The following is a 23,759-nucleotide window of genomic DNA, read 5'->3' as shown; positions in this document are numbered from 1 at the left end:
AATAATTGAATTTCAATTTCCGCAGGAAGTTCTATAGTTTAGAAGAAACGATACGAGATTCAAATGGAAGGGAAAAAAGATTCATACCTCTATGATAAATTTTAAATTTATTTACGTTACATATTTATTAAGGAAAGGATACTTAAAATATTAAATCTATAATTTTATAATTAGTGATATACACACATCAGACGTCATATTACTATTACAGATGGTTATCAAAATAATGGAAAGATCTGTGAGATGGTCCCACTGAGGGTGCGTGTGCATTGCCTGGCCGTTATTAGTGATGTAGTAGGGGATCGGCTACTAGTACTAATCAGACGGGTAGAACTGAGGCGATGCAGAATTCGAGAGCTCTCTGAGTTTGACAGCCTGCAAAACTCATAGCGAAACAACAGAACAAAATCCTCAGTGACAGTGACAATCTTCAATGCTTTGTGATTATTCTTCTGCTAAGGATTTTAGGACTAATGAAGTAAAAATGATGGTAAGGCATTGTAACTCAGTGAGCACCAGGAATAGCATATTATGATAGTCATAGTAGATTGGGGTTGCATAACTTCAATATCCACTGTACGGTTGCTATTCCTGGTTCAATATCCAAGCAGTTCGTTACCACCAACAAATATACAACAACAACAACAACAAAAGACACTAAGAATATGCAAGGTGGCCCATGGTCCAGCAATGATTAGAAACATATTATTCGATAAGTCCTCTTTTAGCCTCATTTCCAATAATGCATGCAGTATGCAGGGTGTATGGCGGACACCCAAGAAAACTTATGCTGGAACTGTCTTCTACTTACCGTGAATCATGTTGGGGGCTCTGTAATAGTATGGACCAGAATTTTCTGGTTTTCTGTGAGTCCTATGACTATGCTACCCGTCACTGCCAATGATTATGTAGATACTTAAAGTGTTCATGTGTATTGTATGGTCCAGATCATGTTTCCGCCAATGACGGTATTTTCCACGATAACTGTTGAAGCATAGTTTCATAGATATCAAGATGAACTACAAAATCTCCCTGGCCTGACTAACCCCCAGATCTCAATATTACTGAACACATTATATTGTCAGTTAAGGAGCTTAGACTCCGAAGCAGATATCCTTCTCCATTCTCCTGACAGAATTGAGTGCTGCACTACATGAAGAAGGTAAAATACTAATCTGAAATTTATTCTTGACTTACAAACCTTCGTTCCACGATGAATCAGAGCTGTTCAGCAAGCTAACGGTGCTCCAGACTGTAGTAAGCAACTTACATTTTTCAGGTGTCTCCATTATTATTATTATTATGACCATGTGTACATGAACTACAAACTAAGATTGATTATTCACAGGGTAGTAGTCATTAAAAATATTTAAAATGTCGTTTCTTACCAAACCGAGATGTGAACATGTACTTGTAGACTGCCCTCACATTTCTCATGTCATCAAGAACAGCAAGGCGTAGATTCTGTGTTGTACAAATTGCGTCTGCTTCTTGCCATGTAGCCAAGTGTTTCACAAAAAAATATTTCTTTCTGCCTGCCATGAACCTCACAGGTGCCACAGGAAGCTTAGGTGCTTTTGTTGAAGCTAGATATAGAAAAGTAAAATTAAATTTTATTGCTATGATTGGGTGTAAAGAATATTATCTCCAATACCCGTACCTTAGTTCACTAAGGGCGGTGCTCCACTTTTGACGCTTTTTACTTTTTTTAGTAAGAACAGATGGCTTATTAGTGTATCTAACTCTAACAGCGCTAAGCTTGCTAGTTTCAGAGTTGCTCTTGTGAAACGATAGTGTCCATTAAGAAATTTACGCTTTGCTTTCGTCTTTTGCTTCTCCTGAAGAACTAGATTTTGTAACAAATGTATTTAGTGAACTAATGTATGGGTATATAGAACTAGTTTGTTCCGAGTTTCTTTTTAAGTAACACGCTTTCAAGGAATACTTCTCCACTATAAAGTAAATTTGTGAGACCTGGAAAGCAGATTTAATAAGTAACCTGAGGATACGACTTCTCGTAAAGTTTGGCCAAAGCAAATTCATGAGTAACTATTTGCGGCTAATGAATCCGGTTGTTTGGATCATTGGGAGTTTAGCTTCCCGTTCAGCACCGAGATTATATGAAAAGTAGGCCTACACTTTAGCATGGGATCCGAACTGCATGAACTCCCACTCAGAATCTAATCCAGGTCTTACACGCCGAAGACTCGTATGCTGACCATATAGCCACAAAGGAGTCCATCGTGAATTCGTGTAACGGTAACATATTAAATATTAATATTTTCAAGTGAGGAATCAATGAGAGGCTGATTACTTACTATATTACATACAGGTATTCTCAAGCATTTGTATTTATGTAGATAACTGAGATTCAATTATGTTTGCTGTTACTTACACAATTTGATTCTATTATATTTAATCTAAAGCCGTTTAGGAAGCAATTCGATACTGGCTTGGTAACATTGAATTACTTATTAATATTGGCTACGATACTAGTCGAGAGCCAGTATAGCATTTTTATACTGGAATTAATTATAAAGAATTTATATGTATGACATCTAACAGCTAAGTTTGAAACTAGGTGATTATATGATTGTATGTACCTATTAAAATGCCACAAAACCAATATAAACGTGATTTAGGCGGTGTTTTATTGTTTTTCTATTTTATTTGTATCATTTATCTGAAACAGAAGGAAATGAAAAGATGAAAATGAGAAACATGAAGTTCACTGTAACAACATAACACACAGGTGAGCGTTGGTGAGACAAGTGACAGTTATCTTCTGTCCAGGGGCGACTCTGGACGTAATGAAAACAAAACGGGTGCCCTGTTAAGACATGAGGCTCTCACTGTGCAGCAAATCATGGTGCTATGTATGGAGGAACTATGGATGTTGAAAATGCTGTAACTGCGTCCAAATCCGGATGATCAGGAGGAAGTGTATATCGGTAAAGTGCAAACAGAAGTGATAAAGGCGTTTCCAATAGCTTGCGAGGTGATTGTATGGAATGTCTGCTTGCATGGTAGCGAGGAGTAATGGATGTCGGGACTCAAATCTGCTAGTAATATACTTCGATCGTAAAGTTTCAAGATGAAATAGGTGTGGAAAAGGCAGTACTTCATAAAGCTCTTGAGTAGGACTCGGGAGTTTTATTCTATAGGCTAGTCGTATGGCATGGCATTCAAGTATTTTCAGTTTTTCATAATGAGTTTGGAGGGCGGATATCCATGCTGTAAAGCCGTATGTCAGGACTGGTCGTGGGAATACTTTGTAGGTGTTAAGAGCAGTATTAGCTCGTGGTCCCCATGTAGTACCTGTGAGACGTTTGAGAAGATTAAGCCTATTATATGCTTTCTGTAATACATTCTGAAGGAGAGGGCGCCAAGTGAGGTGTTGATCGAAAAGAATTCCCAGATATGAGACATGTTTAGTTGGATGAACCCGCGTGTTATGTACTTGGATGTTAAGTAGCGAAGGATTTTGATGTACACGAGATCTGCGTTTTGGCGGGAGAAAGACTATGGCTTGGGTTTTATCTGGGTTGAGTTTCAAACGCCATTTCGTACACCAGATGAGAAAGCTTTGAACTGCTGCATTAATTTCAGTACTGATGCGATGGATTGTTCGTCCCAATGTAAAAATGCAGTATCATCTGCATATTGAAAAATGTGTGTTAGGTGGCAACAGTGACATATCTGCTACATATAGAAGATTAAGCGAAGGTGATAAGGCAGACCCTTGTGATCAGAAAATAAATATCAGATGTGAAAAAGTGTCATTAAGAGCGACACATGCAAGACAGTTATGAAGAAAATTATAGATGAATCTGAGATATGGGATTGAAAGTGTCAGCCGAATAAGTTTATATATGAGAGCTCTATGCCATACTTTATTGGATGCCTTTTCCAGATCGAAGATCACTAAACAAGATGGAAATTGTGTATTAAACTGATTGGTAATAATATTAGATAGACGAAGTAACTGGTCGTTGATACTAAAACCGGGGCGGAAACCAGCCTGATGTAGAGGGATGATATTACGTTCTGAGAGATAAGAATGGAGGCGTCGGATAAAAATCTTTCAAGAATTTTGCAACACACAGAAGTAACTTGAATAGGCCTATAAGAGGAAACCGTATATGGTGGTTTGTGAGGTTTGAGGAACATGAGAGTTTTTGAAGTCTTTCACTCACAAGGAATAAAGCCTGTACGAAGGATGAACGTATATATGAGAGCAAGAAGGTAAAACAACTGGTGGGGAGCTTCTTTAATATGACGATAAGTAATCCCATCGAAACTAGATGTTGTATTTATGCTGTTCTGGACGTTACGAGTGATATCAGTTACTGTAATTGGTTTAGTAAATTCAGTATTGAGAGAGATAGTATGATGGATATCAGGTTGGAGACGGATGATGTCGAAATTAAGTGTCCCAACCGGATGATGACGCTGGGAAAAAGCCTGCGGAAGCGGAGTGAAGATTCCCTGCAGGTATGCTCCAAATGCATCGGCTTTATCCTTGTCGTTTTGTAGTGGAGAGTCGTTATCTATTAACGGGTATGAAGTACAAGTTCTTTTCCCTGTAAGCTGATGAAACCGCTTCCAGTATTGTGTAGGATGAGCTGTTTCAGCAAGTGGATTACAGGCCTTTACCCAGTTTCGTAGTTTATATGCTGTAAGGTAATTAGAGACTGTGGGATGCATCTGCTGTGATGTCGAAGAGCTTCCTCGTTTCTGGTATGTATATATTCTTTATAAAGGTCTCTCAGACGTCGTATGAGAGGTACGTATTGCGGAGGTAACGGAGGATGGCATGGAGAGGTAATCTTGGTAGTAGGGATGTGTTTGTCTTCGGCGTTTTTAATTGTCGTGCTGATGCCATTTAATGTATTATACAATTCCTATTCAATTTCAGGACTAGGAGTTCCTGCCAACGCAGTAGTAATGTCATTTCTAGATTCAACCCAGTTTGCTTTATCGAAACGAAGAATGCGTCGAGCAGTATGATTGAATAGGATTTGAGAAGATTTCAGACATGTGATTTTGAACTTTATTGGTAAATGATCACTTTCCTGATTCTACAGAACTGTAATATTACAGCGATTATGAAGGGAGGCAGAGGTAATCACAATATCTGGGGTATTTTGTGAGATGGGTTGTGTGTGCGACGGGAGTGGAATGATGCCTGTCATGTTTGTTTCAATGAAGTTAATGAACTGTTGTTTCTCTCTCGCAGTTCTACCATAATGCGGTAGAATATCCACCATAGTTAATATCTACCATAATGATATAATTACGAAAGCTATTGAAGATGTGTTAGAAGAAATTAAATGAAATATGGTGACATGGCCGTATATAGATGGTTGCAAGAGTGACACACAGTTGGCGAAAATACGTCGTAACTATAAGATATTCCGGAAGATAAAATGTTGTCGGATGGCAAGAGTAACAGGATAGAAAATAGCTACGCCACCATTTGCACATTGTGCTGGAACAGTGTTATCATGACGTAGAAGTTGATAATATGATATTTTACAGCTTTCCTGATGTAAGATATGTTTCATTCAACAGAAATGCGTTAACTTTTCCTTCAGGAAGAAGATGCTCGAAGGAAAGCTTATGCGTTAGTAGTGATCGGATATTGAGAAATATAAGCACAAGTTCCATGATCACTTTATGCTTAGACTGCTGTTTCGAGTGGGGCAGCATTGAAATAGACAGATTGTCCTGAATATGTAGCATTGAGGTTAATATGAAAAACATTTCGGGCAGCATATTGGATTTGTTGAAGAATATGTGGCCTATCAAACGGATGTATGTTTTGAAGAGCGGTGGTTATGAAATAGAGTCGCTGAGCCACAGTTACAGTTTGTTCCGTTTGTGTAGGAGGCATTTGAATTTGCTGTGTGGTATGAAGCCGAACTGGAACGACTAGACTTGGTTTTGTGGTGTCAGGTGCTGGGCGTGATTTACATTTAGAGCTGTATGTGGGGTGACTCTCGGGACAGGCAGAATAAACAGGTGGCGTTTCCAAATTTGCACACTGATTAGTAGCATGAGGACCGGAGCAATAACCACATTTCGAGGCGCTGTTACAATTAACTGTAGTATGGTCGTTATATTTTTGACACCTCGCGCCGAATCGGTAAGGGTTGTGCAGTTTGAGATGATTCTACACGTTGGCGTTTCTTAAAGATGTATACGCCGTTGGAAAGTAGTATCAATCGCATCTTAAGAATTTGTTAGGACTCTCACCATGTAGGTCGGGGGTTGGTTATCGCTAATACGCATGCATTTATGGATGTCAATGCCTTCTAGCTTTAGTTCTTCCTCTATTTCGACGTCTTGGATGAAGAGTCAACGTCACGGATAACTACAGACAAGACGGGTGCTTTCCTAGGCGGCGGAGGTTGTTTAGCAGTTGGTGGTTGTAGTTTTTCGAGTTTGGCTAGCTTACCAAAAATCTCGTAAGAGAATTTATTGTGAATGGTAGTTGCAAGTCGAGGATCGGTAGATCGAATAATAATGCCATTCCGAGTTTTGATAATTTCCCATACAACTTCCCTTCGAAGATATTTAGTGATCTGCTGGAGCAGAAGTTTTGGATTTTCGAATTTAGTATCGTAATTTGTTAGTTTGAATGGACACCACTTTGGTTTCAGAGTTGACTCAAGTGTTGGGAAGTCCTAATCGTTATTAATAGTTACGTCATCGGCGTCACGATTGGTGTGATGGCGCTTTGATGGAGGTGTACCAGGTTCTACGAAGTTATGGCACACAAGTGGTGATTGAGAACGCGAGCGTTCAGAACAAGATTCGGTGTTGCATGAAGAATTAGCTGCAGTAGAATTTCTTCTAAGAGTTTTGCGTTTTTCACTAGCGGGTGGATGGGGAACCTGAGCAGGTAACCCTGTGTGGAATCCCGTTGCCATGATGTTAAAGCGCCTATTGCCCTTGATGCTTTATGGAAACAGTAGTGTGAGAATGAAGTAACGAGATGAAATGAAAACAAAAATATAGGTTATAACCCTCCAAAAGGCGTATAATCCTTTTGTCCACCCTGTAAAAAGCGTACTTGCACCGATCTCAGAAGTACGTATATCAATACTTCTTCATCGCAAGTTGCAATAATTGCTTCAAGACATGATAGGCAAACCCAGACAAAGTATGAATATAAATGCCTTAGCTCCAACTTCTAACTTATAATTTCAAGCTTTTGATTTACAGTTATTTGTGATTTCACGTTTAAGAAAGACAAATATTTAAAGTATGTATACTTTAAATAAATTATTTAAATAAATCTTTTTCATAAAGTTTATTTTTTAAAATTATTATTCCTTTGTATTTTAAAAAGCCTTCTCCAAAATCAATGCAAGTGAATTGTGCTACCATCTTTGGAGTTCTTTTAAATTATATTTTGCGGACGTTTATATGTTTGTAGCCAATTCTTTCGATAATGAGATCTCGGGAACTACAGTCTCAAGAAAAATGACGTTTTCGCTGATCCATTGCAAGTTTTGCGTAGATTGTCCAGTTCTAATTGAACATTTAAAAGACATGGCCGTTATTTCTTTTTGACAGTTTCACGGGTACACTGGAAGTGTTGAAATTAAAAAAAAAACCTAAAGCATCATATATTCTACGAGTTATACATTCCAACACTGCATAGTTGTATATAGGGGTTTTGTTTCATGGCCAAATGATAATGAAAAACGAAGGATAAGCATTTCTCCAGTCTAAGATGAAACTTTAATGTTTGGAGTGTTTTACTTAATAAAGACCGTAAATCACTGGCATTATAATTAATTGATTGTATAATGTATTTGCTTATTGCATACTGCATGCAAGAAGAAAGTAAACACTAGTCGTACATGAATTACAAACTCCAACCGGAAGTATTCTCAAATCTTGGAAACGGTGGAAAATATTGAAAAAATAATCGAAAAAGTTTCCCCTTTATGATACCCTTACCGATTTTTATCAGGACATCCTTCACTTGTGTGTGTAAAGGGATATGTACAGATGCTGTGAGGAATGACAAATAAATTCATGCTCATATATGAATGATGCGCTGTGTATAGAGCGCAGGTTCAGCTAGTCTATATGTTAAAATGCTAGGTTTATATGTTTGTCCGCAATCCCTTCGACAATAAGATCTTGAAAACCACAAGTGGTAGAAATGTGCCGTTTTCACTGATCGATTCCAAATTTTGTGTAGATGGTCCAGTTATCATTCAAATATTCAAAAACCGTGTCGTTATTGTTCTATTCAACATTTTAGGAGCCGTTTTCAGTATATAAGATTAACATTGTTGCAGGTCGAAACTACAGTGTTAGGGAGACATGCACAGTGGGAAAGAGATTCATGGTCACAACAGAACGATGCGCTGAGTATACAGCGCAGGTTCAGCTAGTCTAGTTTAATAATTATTAATGCTGTAACGCCTTTTGAAAGTTGTCTGTTTTTAAGGTGTATTCCATATAAGGTAATGTATAATTTTTCGGGCTAAACTACCGCAGAAGGCGGCCCCGAATAAGACTCACATTAACCTGTTTTTAACGTTGTATTGCTACTTATATATTGTTCATAATCCTTAAGAAACTAAACTTTCGTGTGAATCTTCGTGAACAAACGATCGGCATGGATACAGAGATAGTTTCCATTGTATGATGATGATTTCAAACTCCACCATCGAGAGTGCCGTAGTTCGTTACCCTGCATCTGGGCAATAGCCCCACAGCTAAGTTTTCACTGTAGAAGACTGGCACGCAGTGTAGTCATGTCCAGCCGCAACCACTCCTACTGACAGGCTTTCCATAGTCCTTCAACGGTGAGGGGGTCTCCTATGAGACAAGGCTCGTTTCAGCAGGCCGAAGACACAAAAGTATATCAGTAATGCATCAAGGTACTTCACTGGAATTCGTGTCTTACCATTCACAGACATTCCAGTGTCTGCTACCATTCGTTGGAGGAAGAGGCGACTTGAGCGAGATATGTGATTTGACGCCTTGCCTTGATACACCCTCACACGATTCTTGTCCTTCGCGTAGAAATGGAGAATGTCATAGCAATAAATAGGTGTCAGGACGTTAGCCTGATAATATTCCGAATTCTCCTTCGTATTTTTAACTATAAGATGTATGGCCAGCTTGCCCTGGTACGAGTATCCAGCAATGATGATGAAAGTTGTGCCAAAACTTTCCTTGCATTCAGTGAACAATCTTTGGAAATCCCTAGCACCTGTCAATAGATAAAAACTGCACATGTCTTCTGACAGTCATCCAGTTAGATATATGCCTCGTCCAGTGTTACAACAAATTTCAAATTTTCACCGACCAGGATCTGGTCGTACAGCTTTTGACATTTGGTGGAACGTTCCTTTATGTGCTTTGGCAAGAGCTTACGAACACACCACTTCTGTCGCTTTACCAACCTCAAATCGTGGTGAATGAGGTGTGCAATGTCTTCAGTGATGTCTGTAGCCGGTTCGCGATACTCCTCTGTGCGGGTGGATTTTCCCTGCTGACCAGAGCCCTGACTTTTCGCATTCTAGCTCGTATGCGGCTAGTGGCAGGCCGGGGGTTGGTTTGTTTCTGCCCCATAGGAATCCTCCCACCCGCCTTATCTGTCCCTTTCAACATCCGTGATATGACATTTTGGAAACAGTGAAACACGCTTGTTGTACACTTTGATAATGGCACTATAACTGAAGTTTACGTCGGAAAGGGCAGTTGTGTAGCCTTCTCAATAAGCCCTTATTTTCGGCGGCATTTTTCTCGATATGGTCTTACCACACCTGTCACACAGTCAGAGGTCGAAGGCGCCACACTTGGCAGATTCCTTCTCTTCCAACTTGGTGGTATGCCACAAGGTGTGTAATTTCGTCACTATAGATTGGAAACAATCTCTGTATTTTGGATTTTCGAAAATGGTTTCTGCCACTCTCACGCACATATATTATGGATATTTTGTAATTATTACTATTGTTACGATCTTGTATCCGTATTTAAACATTAAGATATATGTTCTAAGTGTAATTCATGCAGAAGTTACATACTGTAATTAAATTAGAATTAAGTGTTTATTTGAACTGAGGGATTTGTAGTTTTACATTCGTTCAAGGATTAGATCCAATAGGCAATGATGCGAACAGTAAATAATTATGGGGCCAGAAGGCGTAAGGCATAAGAAATTAAAATAGCATTTACACATTCATAACTAATTTAGTAAATATTGTGATATGTTCTTTCTGTTTGACTTGATTTCATTTTAATGCCCCTCTCAGCAGCGAGGCTATAGTTTAACGTGAGATCCAAACCACATGATCTTCCACCGGAATCGAACGCGGAGCTTCCACGCCAAACGCGCGTAAGCTAGCTGTTTAGTCACGAGGGAGTTCTGTGTTGTTCTAGTATGACCGTTTGAATTAGCTTTCATTCTGGGCTTTGTTACATATTTTATCATTTCCATTACAGATAAAGATCAATTTAGAGTGCTGGGATATGCAACGTAAAATTAAAAATATCACGAAATATTGACTTTTAATTGAGAATTTTTGTTATTCTGAATAAAGTTGCTGTAGATGATTTCTAACTGTGTTGATTATGATTCTCATTCTTGAAACTAATTGGGAAGAGACGTTTTGTTTATTCGACTTTTACAACAAATCAGTAAGTAAAAGTCATCAAAGTTTTCACACCTTTTCTCAAAATCGAACACTTGTATAAAGTAAATTCCATTTTAGATTTGCGGTAGGTAAGATTGGAAATAGTTATGGCTATATTGGCAAAAAGACAGTTTTTTTTACACCAATTCATCTTTATTTTCGATGACAAATAAATTGTTTCTTTTGAATTTCATGTTCGAAAATCTTTGTTTTTGATGATTTCATGCTGACATTGTTATTGATGGTTCTTGCTCTTTTCTTCCGCAGATTATTTCATTTAAACACTACAGAAGTGATGAAGGAAATGATTATCTTTCTTCGACAATCAGTAAGTTTCCAGCTATTGAAGTATACTGTGCTAACAACGGAAAACAATCCTTTTTATAACACGGCCCAATCAAATATTCTGTACTCCATCTCTCCTGCAGGCAAGAAATTGTTGTGGGGAGCGACCTATAATTTGACGGTTGATCTTTCGTAAAGATCTGCACACTCGCCAACTGCACGGGCTTCAGCCCTTGTCATGATTCGGAACCACGTTAAGTTAGCGTTTGTCGTTCATAATCTAGGTTTTTCATAAGCAAGAAAAACTCAATTCGATATCTTTTAAATTCATTTAGTAGTGAGTAGTAACTAAGAAAGTACTAAGTAACAACTTACCGCCCTCACATACATATGGTCTTCTGGCTAAACAGTTTTCGTCAATGAAGACTGGAACATTGTGGGTCTGGTGATTTACGCTGAGACATTCTTTGCCTTCTCTTGTTGGTTCAAACATCCAGGGAGGAAAGAAATCTTTGTTTGGTGATTTGTTTATAGTTGTGTTTGTACCATCCCATTCCCATACAAACCCAGCTGGCGTCGTTTTACGATGGCCACCAATCCATACTTCTTGGAATTCTGTGAAGTAGGAGTAGTCGTATAAAAATTCAGCAATTAGTATTGCTTCACACTAGATCCTGTGAGCCGCTCAAGTAAGCTGCAGCTACTACCTTTACATTGTCTTAAATGTACGCATTCACACACGCGCTTCGATGCTACTGAGCCGTGGCTCTGAGCTCCTATGAAGATCATCCCGCCAGTAGCCGGTGTAGCAGGAAAATCAGACCCCAGGAAAATTGTCACCCCGGGGTGCTATTTTTCCCAGGAAAATAAGACCCCAGGAATCACCTTTACATGGGGTGATACTTTTCCTAGGAAAATTATCACCCCGGGGTGCTAATTTTCCCAGGAAAATTGTCACCCCGGGGGCATAAATTTCCCGAATATCAATTAAAAATGTACATATGGGGGTATAATTTTCCTGGCCAGGAAAAATGGACCCCCACCTAACGAACAGAAAAATACTACCAAAAAATTCAATCCTTTGTCATTTCATTAGTCTTTAGAAAGCCGATGTGTCCACACAGTAGGGTGGGGGTATAATTTTCCTGGCCAGGAAAAATGGACCTCACCTAAAAAAACGCTGAAAATAAGCACCAAAAAATTAAAACTTTTGTCATTTCATGTGTCTTTAGAAACGAGATTTGTCCACACAGTAGGGTGGGGGTATAATTTTCCTGGCCAGGAAAAATGGACCCCACCTAAAAAAACGCTGAAAATAAGCACCAAAAAAATAAAACTTTTGTCATTTCATGTGTCTTTAGAAAGCCGATTTGTCCACACAGTAGGGTGGGGGTATAATTTTCCTGGCCAGGAAAAATGGACCCCACCTAAAAAAACGCTGAAAATAAGCACCAAAAAATTAAAACTTTTGTCATTTCATGTGTTTTTAGAAACCAGATTTGTCCACACAGTAGGGTGGGGGTATAATTTTCCTGGCCAGGAAAAATGGACCCCACCTAAAAAAACGCTGAAAATAAGAATAAAAAAATTAAAAATTTTGTCATTTCATGTGTCTTTAGAAACGAGATTTGTCCATACAGTAGGGTGGGGGTATAATTTTCCTGGCCAGGAAAAATGGACCCCACCTAAAAAAACGCTGAAAATAAGCACCAAAAAATTAAAACTTTTGTCATTTCATGTGTCTTTAGAAACGAGATTTGTCCACACAGTAGGGTGGGGGTATAATTTTCCTGGCCAGGAAAAATGGACCCCACCTAAAAAAACGCTGAAACTAAGCAACAAAAAATTAAAACTTTTGTCATTTCATGTGTCTTTAGAAACGAGATTTGTCCACACAGTAGGGTGGGGGTATTATTTTCCTGGCCAGGAAAAATGGACCCCACTTAAAAAACGCTAAAAATAAGCACCAAAAAATTAAAACTTTTGTCATTTCGTGTGTCTTTAGAAACGAGATTTGTCCACACAGTATGGTGGGGGTATAATTTTCCTGGCCAGGAAAAATGGACCCCACCTAAAAAAACGCTGAAAATAAGCAACAAAAATTAAAACTTTTGTCATTTCATGTGTCTTTAGAAACGAGATTTGTCCACACAATAGGGTGGGGGTATAATTTTCCTGGCCAGGAAAAATGGACCCCACCTAAAAAAAACGCTGAAAATAAGCACCAAAAAATTAAAACTTTTGTCATTTCATGTGTCTTTAGAAAGCCGATTTGTCCACACAGTAGGGTGGGGGTATAATTTTCCTGGCCAGGAAAAATGGACCCCCACGTAAAAATCGCAATAAATAACCACCAAAAAATTCAATCTTTGGTCATTTCATTAATCTTTAGAAAGGAAATTTGTCCATGCAGTACGATGGGGGTATAATTTTCCTGACCAGGAAAAATGGACCCCCACGTAAAAATCGCAGTAGATAACCACCAAACAAATCAATCTTTTGTCATTTCATTAGTCTTTAGAAAGCATATTAGTCCACACAGTAGGATGGGGGTATAATTTCCCTGGCCAGGAAATATGGACCCCACCTAAAAAGCGCTGAAAAAAAACACCAAAAATTCTATGTCTTGTCCTTTCATTAGTCTTTAGAAAGGAGATTTATCAACTCTGTAGGGTGGGGGTAAAATTTTCCTGTCCAGGAAAAATGGACCTCCAGCTAAGAAACGCAGTAAAGAACCACCAAAAAAACAAAAAAAAATATCATTTCATTAGTCCTTAGAAAAGGAGATTGGTCCACACTCTATTGTGGGGGTATAATTTTTCTGGCCAGGAAAAATAGACCCCCAGCTAAAAAACGTTGAAAATAACCACCAAAAAATAAAATCTTTTGTCATTTCATTAGTCTTTAGAAAGGATATTTGTCCATACAGTAGGGTGGGGGTATAATTTTCCTGGACAGAAAAAATGGACCCCCAACAAAAAAACGCAGTAAATAAGCACCAAAAAATTAAAGCTTTTGTCATTTCATTAGTCTTTAGTAAAGAGATTTGTCCACACACTAGGGTGGGGGAACAATATTCTTGGCCAGGAAAAACGGAGCCCCACTTAAAAAACATTGAAAATAACCAATTCAAAATTCAATTTTTTGTTATTTCATTAGTGTTTATAAAGGAGATTTGTCCATACAGTTGGGTGGGGGTATAATTTTCTGGCCAGGAAAAATTGACCCCACCTAACAAACCTTAAATAACCACCAAAAAATTCACTTTTCTCATTTTGTTAGTCTTTGCAAAAAAGATTTGTTCATGCAGTAGGGTGGGGGTATAATTTTCTTTGCCAGGAAAAAATGGATCCCCGCCTATAAACGCAGTAAATAACAACAAAAAATTCAATCTTTCGTTATTTCATTAGTCTTTACAAGGGCGATTTGTCCATGCAGTAGAATGTGGGTATAATTTTCCTGCCCAGGAAAAATGGGCTCAACACGAAAAAACACTGAAAATAACCATCAAAAATTCGATCACTTGTCATTTCATTAGTCTTTAGAAAGAAAATTTGTCTATACGCTAGTGTCGGGGTATAATTGTCCTGGCCAGGAAAAATGGACCCCAAATAACAAACAGTAAAAAACCACCAAAAAATCAGACTTTGTCATTTTGTTAGTGTTTAGAAAAAAGATTTGTCCATACAGTAGGGTGGGGGCAATTTTTCCTGGCCAGAAAAACTATACCCTCATCGTAGTGTGTGAACAAATCTCCTTTCAAAAGATCTACGAAATGACAAAAATTGAATTTTTTGGTCTTTATTTACTATGTTATTTAGATTTGGTCCTTTTTTCCTTGCAAGGAATATACCCGCACCGTACTGTGTGAACAAATCTCCTTTCAAAAGACCAATGGAATAACAAAAGTCTGAATTATTTGGTGGTTATTTACTGTGTTTATTAGGTTGGGGTCCATTTTTCCTGGCCTGAAAAATTATACCCACACCCTAGTATGTAATTAATCTTCTTTAAGAAGACCAATGAAATGATGAAATATTTAATTTTTCGATGGTTATTTATTGTGTTTGTTACGTGGGGTCCATTTCTCCAGGCAAGGAGAATTATACGCCATTCTACTGTATGGACAAATTTCCTTTCTAAAGACTAATGAAGTGACAAAAGATTGTATTTTCGATTGTTATTTACTGCGATTGTTAGGTAGGGGTCCATTTTTCCTGGCTACGAAAATTATACCCCCACTACTGTGTGGACAAACCTCGTTTCCAAAGACTAATGAAATGACAAAACTTTAAATTTTTTGTGCTTATTTTCAGCGTTTTTTACGTGTCGGTCCATTTTTCCTAGCCAGGAAAATTATACCCAAAACCTAGTGTGTGAACCCATCTCGTCTCTAAAGACTCACGAAATGACAAAGTTTTAATTTTTTGGTGGTTATTTACTGCGTTTTTTAGGTGAGGGTCCATTTTTCCTGGCCAAAAAAATTATACCCCCACTATACTGTATGAACAAATCTCCTTTGTAAAGACTGACAAAATGACAAATGATTTAATTTTTTGTTGCTTATTTACTGTTTGTTAGATGGGGTGAATTTTTCCTCGCCAAAACAATTATATCCCTATCCTACTGCATGGAAACATCTGCTTTCTAAACACTACTGAAATGACAAATGATTGAATTTTTCGTTTTATTTTAGCGTTGTTTTGGCGGGGGTCCATTTTTTCTCGCCAGGAATATTATACCCCACCCCACTGTATGGACAAATCTCTTTTCTAAAGACTAATAAAATGACAAATGATTTAAATTTTTGGTGATTATTTTCAGTGTTTTTGTAGGTGGGGGTCCATTTTTCCTGTCCTGGAAAATTATACCCCCACCCTAGTATGTGAACAAATCTCAATTAAGAAGACCAATGAAATGACAAAAGATTAAATTTTTTGGTGCTTATTTTGAGCGTTTTTTTAGGTGGGGTCCATTTTTCCTGGCCAGGAAAATTATACGCCATCCTACTGTATGGACAAATCTCCTTGCCAAAGACTAAAGAAGTGACAAAAGTTATATTTTTTGGTGGTTATTTTCAGTGTTTTTGTAGGTGGGGGTCCATTTTTCCTGGCCAGGAAAATTATACCCCCACCCTACTGTGTGGACAAATCTCGTTTCTAAAGACACATGAAATGACAAAAGTTTTAATTTTTGGTGCTTATTTTCAGCGTTTTTTTAGGTGGGGTCCATTTTTCCTGGCCAGGAAAATTATACCCCCACCCTACTGTGTGGACAAATCTCGTTTCTAAAGACACATGAAATGACAAAAGTTTTAATTTTTTGGTGCTTATTTTCAGCGTTTTTTTAGGTGGGGTCCATTTTTCCTGGCCAGGAAAATTATACCCCCACCCTACTGTGTGGACAAATCTCGTTTCTAAAGACACATGAAATGACAAAAGTTTTAATTTTTTGGTGCTTACTGTCAGCGTTTTTTTTAGGTGGGGGTCCATTTTTCCTGGCCAGGAAAATAATACCCCCACCCTACTGTGTAGACAAATCTCGTTTCTAAAGACACATGAAATGACAAAAGTTTTAATTTTTTGGTGCTTATTTTCAGCGTTTTTTTTAGGTGGGGTCCATTTTTCCTGGCCAGGAAAATTATACCCCCACCCTACTGTGTGGGCAAATCTCGTTTCTAAAGACACATGAAATGACAAAAGTTTTAATTTTTTGGTGCTTATTTTCAGCGTTTTTTTTAGGTGAGGTCCATTTTTCCTGGCCAGGAAAATTATACCCCCACCCTACTGTGTGGAAAAATCTCGTTTCTAAAGACACATGAAATGACAAAAGTTTTAATTTCTTGGTGCTTACTGTCAGCGTTTTTTTTAGGTGGGGTCCATTTTTCCTGGCCAGGAAAATAATACCCCCACTCTACTGTGTGGACAAATCTCGTTTCTAAAGACACATGAAATGACAAAAGTTTTAATTTTTTGGTGCTTACATTCAGCGTTTTTTTTTAGGTGGGGTCCATTTTTCCTGGCCAGGAAAATTATACCCCCACCCTACTGTGTGGGCAAATCTCGTTTCTAAAGACACATGAAATGACAAAAGTTTTAATTTTTTGGTGCTTATTTTCAGCGTTTTTTTAGGTGGGGTCCATTTTTCCTGGCCAGGAAAATTATACCCCCACCCTACTGTGTGGAGAAATCGGCTTTCTAAAGACACATGAAATGACAAAAGTTTTAATTTTTTGGTGCTTATTTTCAGCGTTTTTTTAGGTGGGGGTCCATTTTTCCTGGCCAGGAAAATTATACCCCCACCCTACTGTGTGGACAAATCTCGTTTCTAAAGACACATGAAATGACAAAAGTTTTAATTTTTGGTGCTTATTTTCAGCGTTTTTTAGGTGGGGTCCATTTTTCCTGGCCAGGAAAATTATACCCCCACCCTACGGTGTGGACAAATCTCGTTTCTAAAGACACATGAAATGACAAAAGTTTTAATTTTTTGGTGATTTTCAGCGTTTTTTTAGGTGGGGGTCCATTTTTCCTGGCCAGGAAAATTATACCCCCACCCTACTGTGTGGAAAAATCTCGTTTCTAAAGACACATGAAATGACAAAAGTTTTAATTTTTTGGTGCTTATTTTCAGCGTTTTTTTAGGTGGGGTCCATTTTTCCTGGCCAGGAAAATTATACCCCCACCCTACTGTGTGGACAAATCTCGTTTCTAAAGACACACGAAATGACAAAAGTTTTAATTTTTTGGTGCTTACTGTCAGCGTTTTTTATAGGTGGGGGTCCATTTTTCATGGCCAGGAAAATAATACCCCCACCCTACTGTGTGGACAAATCTCGTTTCTAAAGACACTTGTAATGACAAAAGTTTTAATTTTTTGGTGCTTATTTTCAGCGTTCTTTTTAGGTGGGGTCCATTTTTCCTGGCCAGGAAAATTATACCCCCACCCTACTGTGTGGACAAATCTCGTTTCTAAAGACACATGAAATGACAAAAGTTTTAATTTTTTGGTGCTTACTGTCAGCGTTTTTTTTAGGTGGGGGTCCATTTTTCCTGGCCAGGAAAATAATACCCCACCCTACTGTGTGGACAAATCTCGTTTCTAAAAACACATGAAATGACAAAAGTTTTAATTTTTGGTGCTTATTTTCAGCGTTTTTTTAGGTGGGGTCCATTTTTCCTGGCCAGGAAAATTATACCCCCACCCTACTGTGTGGACAAATCTCGTTTCTAAAGACACATGAAATGACAAAAGTTTTAATTTTTTGGTGCTTATTTTCAGCGTTTTTTTAGGTGGGGTCCATTTTTCCTGGCCAGGAAAATTATACCCCCACCCTACTGTGTGGACAAATCTCGTTTCTAAAGACACATGAAATGACAAAAGTTTTAATTTTTTGGTGCTTACTGTCAGCGTTTTTTTTAGGTGGGGGTCCATTTTTCCTGGCCAGGAAAATAATACCCCCACCCTACTGTGTAGACAAATCTCGTTTCTAAAGACACATGAAATGACAAAAGTTTTAATTTTTTGGTGCTTATTTTCAGCGTTTTTTTTAGGTGGGGTCCATTTTTCCTGGCCAGGAAAATTATACCCCCACCCTACTGTGTGCGCAAATCTCGTTTCTAAAGACACATGAAATGACAAAAGTTTTAATTTTTTGGTGCTTATTTTCAGCGTTTTTTTTAGGTGGGGGTCCATTTTTCCTGGCCAGGAAAATTATACCCCCACCCTACTGTGTGGAAAAATCTCGTTTCTAAAGACACATGAAATGACAAAAGTTTTAATTTCTTGGTGCTTACTGTCAGGGTTTTTTTTAGGTGGGGTCCATTTTTCCTGGCCAGGAAAATAATACCCCCACCCTACTGTGTGGACAAATCTCGTTTCTAAAGACACATGAAATGACAAAAGTTTTAATTTTTTGGTGCTTACTTTCAGCGTTTTTTTTTAGGTGGGGTCCATTTTTCCTGGCCAGGAAAATTATACCCCCACCCTACTGTGTGGGCAAATCTCGTTTCTAAAGACACATGAAATGACAAAAGTTTTAATTTTTTGGTGCTTATTTTCAGCGTTTTTTTAGGTGGGGTCCATTTTTCCTGGCCAGGAAAATTATACCCCCACCCTACTGTGTGGAGAAATCGGCTTTCTAAAGACACATGAAATGACAAAAGTTTTAATTTTTTGGTGCTTATTTTCAGCGTTTTTTTAGGTGGGGGTACATTTTTCCTGGCCAGGAAAATTATACCCCCACCCTACTGTGTGGACAAATCTCGTTTCTAAAGACACATGAAATGACAAAAGTTTTAATTTTTGGTGCTTATTTTCAGCGTTTTTTTAGGTGGGGTCCATTTTTCCTGGCCAGGAAAATTATACCCCCACCCTACGGTGTGGACAAATCTCGTTTCTAAAGACACATGAAATGACAAAAGTTTTAATTTTTTGGTGATTTTCAGCTTTTTTTTAGGTGGGGGTCCATTTTTCCGGGCCAGGAAAATTATACCCGCACCCTACTGTGTGGAAAAATCTCGTTTCTAAAGACACATGAAATGACAAAAGTTTTAATTTTTTGGTGCTTATTTTCAGCGTTTTTTAGGTGGGGTCCATTTTTCCTGGCCAGGAAAATTATACCCCCACCCTACTGTGTGGACAAATCTCGTTTCTAAAGACACACGAAATGACAAAAGTTTTAATTTTTTGGTGCTTATTTTCAGCGTTTTTTATAGGTGGGGGTCCATTTTTCATGGCCAGGAAAATAATACCCCCACCCTACTGTGTGGACAAATCTCGTTTCTAAAGACACTTGAAATGACAAAAGTTTTAATTTTTTGGTGCTTATTTTCAGCGTTCTTTTTAGGTGGGGTCCATTTTTCCTGGCCAGGAAAATTATACCCCCACCCTACTGTGTGGACAAATCTCGTTTCTAAAGACACATGAAATGACAAAAGTTTTAATTTTTTGGTGCTTACTGTCAGCGTTTTTTTTAGGTGGGGGTCCATTTTTCCTGGCCAGGAAAATAATACCCCACCCTACTGTGTGGACAAATCTCGTTTCTAAAAACACATGAAATGACAAAAGTTTTAATTTTTTGGTGCTTACTGTCAGCGCTTTTCTAGGTGGGGTCCATTTTTCCTGGCCAGGAAAATTATACCCCCACCATACTGTGTGGACAAATCTCGTTTCTAAAGACACATGAAATGACAAAAGTTTTAATTTTTTTGGTGCTTACTGTCAGCGTTTTTCTAGGTGGGGGTCCATTTTTCCTGGCCTGGAAAATAATACCCCCACGCTACTGCGTGGACAAATCTCGTTTCTAAAGACACATGAAATGACAAATGTTTTAATTTTTTGGTGCTTATTTTCAGCGTTTTTTTAGGTGGGGTCCATTTTTCCTGGCCAGGAAAATTATACCCCCACCCTACTGTGTGGGCAAATCTCGTTTCTAAAGACACATGAAATGACAAAAGTTTTAATTTTTTGGTGCTTATTTTCAGCGTTTTTTTTAGGTGGGGTCCATTTTTCCTGGCCAGGAAAATTATACCCCCACCCTACTGTGTGGAGAAATCGGCTTTCTAAAGACACATGAAATGACAAAAATTTTAATTTTTTTGGTGCTTATTTTCAGCGTTTTTTTAGGTGGGGTCCATTTTTCCTGGCCAGGAAAATTATACCCCCACCCTACTGTGTGGACAAATCGGCTTTCTAAAGACACATGAAATGACAAAAGTTTTAATTTTTTGGTGCTTATTTTCAGCGTTCTTTTAGGTGGGGTCCATTTTTTTGGCCAGGAAAGTTATACCCCCACCCTACTGTGTTGACAAATATCGTTTCTGAAGACACACGAAATGATAAAAGTTTTAATTTTTTGGTGCTTATTTTCAGCGTTTTTTTTAGGTGGGGTCCATTTTTCCTGGCCAGGAAAATTATACCTTCACCGTACTGTGTGGACAAATCTCGTTTCTAAAAACACATGAAATGACAAAAGTTTTAATTTTTTGGTGCTTATTTTCAGCGTTTTTTTAGGTGGGGTCCATTTTTCCTGGCCAGGAAAATTATACCCCCACCCTACTGTGTGGACAAATCTCGTTTCTAAAGACACGTGAAATGACAAAAGTTTTAATTTTTTGGTGCTTATTTTCAGCGTTTTTTTAGGTGGGGTCCATTTTTCCTGGCCAGGAAAATTATACCCCCACCCTACTGTGTGGACAAATCGGCTTTCTAAAGACTAATGAAATGACAAAGGATTGAATTTTTTGGTAGTATTTTTCTGTGTTTGTTAGGTGGGGTCCATTTTTCCTGGCCAGGAAAATTATACCCCCATATGTGCATTTTTAATTGATATTCGGGAAATTTATGCCCCCGGGGTGACAATTTTCCTGGGAAAATTAACACCCCGGGGTGATAATTTTCCTAGGAAAAGTATCACCCCGTGTAAAGGTGATTCCTGGGGTCTTATTTTCCTGGGAAAAATAGCACCCGGGGTGACAATTTTCCTGGGGTCTGATTTTCCTGCTACACCGGCTCGAGCGGGCTGCCGGCGGGGAAGAAAATAACATGATGTCTTATGAGAGCCCTTCACACGTGAGCGGTTCACAAAATCTAGTGTGAAGACGCACCACATATATATATATTATATTGAAAATTTTCTTATTTTGGTGTTACTCTGATGAAATGCACATTTTGTACTATTATACACTTCGTTTAACGAAGATATAGACATTCTGAAGTAATTGAAAAATTTTCTTATCTTTCTCAGTTTAGGAAACAGACTGTTATAACCATAACGTGTATTTACGTTGTTTATTTCATTTAATATGTAGGTCGAAAGTTCTTTAACGTATGTACTCGCTATACGATAGAAAAAGAAGAAAATAATATAATGTCATGAATAATCTTATTTTGTAGATGTTATATTGTCAGTCGATAGACATCAATGTTCGTTGATTCGTTGTTAAGGACAATAGTACTCTTACTGTGATAAGAGTTCCGTTGGCAGACTTGTTTATTATGCTTGTTAAACATACAACGCAGGAGGACGCCATGTTATTATGCAGAAGTGCACGGGCGTCAATCCCACCGGGGACGTATCCCCCCCAATATTTGTAAAACGGTTTTCGGTATCCTCAGTATTTCAAGCATCTGAGGTCAACTATGACCCAAAAGAGGCTCCACCATGGCTAAACAATTGGCTGTTGGCTACGTTCACAAAACAATGTTAGATAAAGTGGGTATTTAAAAAGTAGCACAAAAGCTTGCAGTAGCAATTGTGAAAAACTGCAGTCAGTTTTTGGTCCTATGAAGATGAAGATGGAGTAAACTGTAAAGTAATAAACTGTTTTTATTTAGATAGCAAGCAACACACAATTTAGTTTAGCTAATAATAATAATTTTCAACTAATTTTTTAACACACATTGTTGATTCTCTTTTACATTAGTTGTAGGCTTATAGGCCTAAAACCTGTTGTTAAAACTATTCTATTTGATTATTCACTTTATCATTATTTTATTTTTGACATATTAGTCTCGTTTAACTAAAATTGTAAAACAAGGTTGAATTTTACTCTTTGAATAAACAAACAAACTGTAAAGTGTTTTCTTTAGTACCACATGAAAAAAATATCAAAGGTAAAAATAAAACAGATGTTTTTAAAAAAGGTTTTGTTTGCTTTTGAAGTCAAAAATGCTTTAGGATGCAATGCACGATACTATTTTGAAAACATTTTCCGGGGAGGACTCCTGGACCCTGCTTTCCTGAGGCTATTCCATATAGCCCGGTAGTCTATTCCCCTAAAGTTTGTGCTGACGCCAATGCAGAACTGTACTAAATCGATGTGAAAAAGATAAGTGTTCTGAAATATAGTGCATTTAAATGATTGCAATAGTATGTAATCAGTATTGTGAAGTTTTCTCCCATATAGGTATAGGTAGAGCGTTAACAAAAAGAGTATCCCGAATCGATCTCCCACTACCAATTTTATTATATAATTTCTCTATAAAAGTATTTTCACAAAATACTGTACAAATTAATCCCTCTAATATCAAAGGTTATTTATAGGTGGTCCCTGACCGTCAGGTCGCAGACAGGATCTCTGCAGATCCCAGTGCAGGCTAAGCAGAGTGGAATTAGGTTCCAAAGCTCCGATGCAAGCAGTGGGTAGGTTAGTTGGAAAAGAGAGCCCCGAAGCAGACTAAGCGGCTGAGATTGGAATTCACAGTCAGACCTCCGAGAAGGCTAAGCCAGGAGAAAGGATATGCGTAGTTCCGAATCAGACTAGAGGCCCTGGAGTAAGGTTACTTCTAAAGTCCCGAAGCAGACAGTAGGAGGGTCACCAGAAAACTGGCACTGAATTGCCTTTGCCCATCCAATTTATAGGGTTCCTTGGGTGGCGGTGGCGCTGCTGCTCCGATGTCGTCTTTGGGAGGGGCTAGAAGCCGTCGTCTGCAAGTGATTATAGATCCATCTGGTGTGCTGAACCACGTGGTGGTGTTTGTAAACACTGACATGTGGAATTGTTTGTTTACAGCATCACATGGGATATTACAATATATACTATACTTATCGTAGTAAGTATCAGTCATATATTTCTGTATGAGTTATACTACAAAATAAAACTGGACTCTGGCAAAATAAAACGTTCGTTATATTGTAAAATGAACATTCTTTCAGTCTTGATCGATTTATAAGATGAATCTACATTGTTCTATATCTTCTCTTCCTTTTCTTTTGCAATTAATCTATCATGTTCTGCGAGAAGGTTGCTGTGAGGACGAAATATATCGATACATTCGCCGTGTTTTGAATGACATGGGGGA

The 23,759-nt window shown here is 38.1% G+C and overlaps 1 protein-coding gene across 1 annotated transcript in view; it reads right to left on the bottom strand.

Annotated features, from left to right (window-relative positions):
- LOC145668024 (C-type mannose receptor 2-like) overlaps positions 1–23,759 on the bottom strand; it is a 102,915-nt gene that overhangs the window by 43,102 nt on the left and 36,054 nt on the right. The window contains exons 3-4 of the mRNA XM_081735489.1: positions 11,331–11,570; positions 1,389–1,586 (exon numbers count right to left, since the gene is read on the bottom strand). Coding sequence (XP_081591615.1) covers positions 1,389–1,586; positions 11,331–11,570 — 438 coding nt within the window. The remainder of the gene's footprint in view (positions 1–1,388; positions 1,587–11,330; positions 11,571–23,759) is intronic.

The sequence above is a fragment of the Thermobia domestica genome, chromosome 13 (assembly GCF_964235325.1).
Source record: "Thermobia domestica chromosome 13, izTheDome1.hap1.1, whole genome shotgun sequence".
Classification (NCBI taxonomy): Eukaryota; Metazoa; Arthropoda; class Insecta; order Zygentoma; family Lepismatidae; genus Thermobia; species Thermobia domestica.
This window is presented reverse-complemented; position numbering and strand designations above follow the sequence as displayed.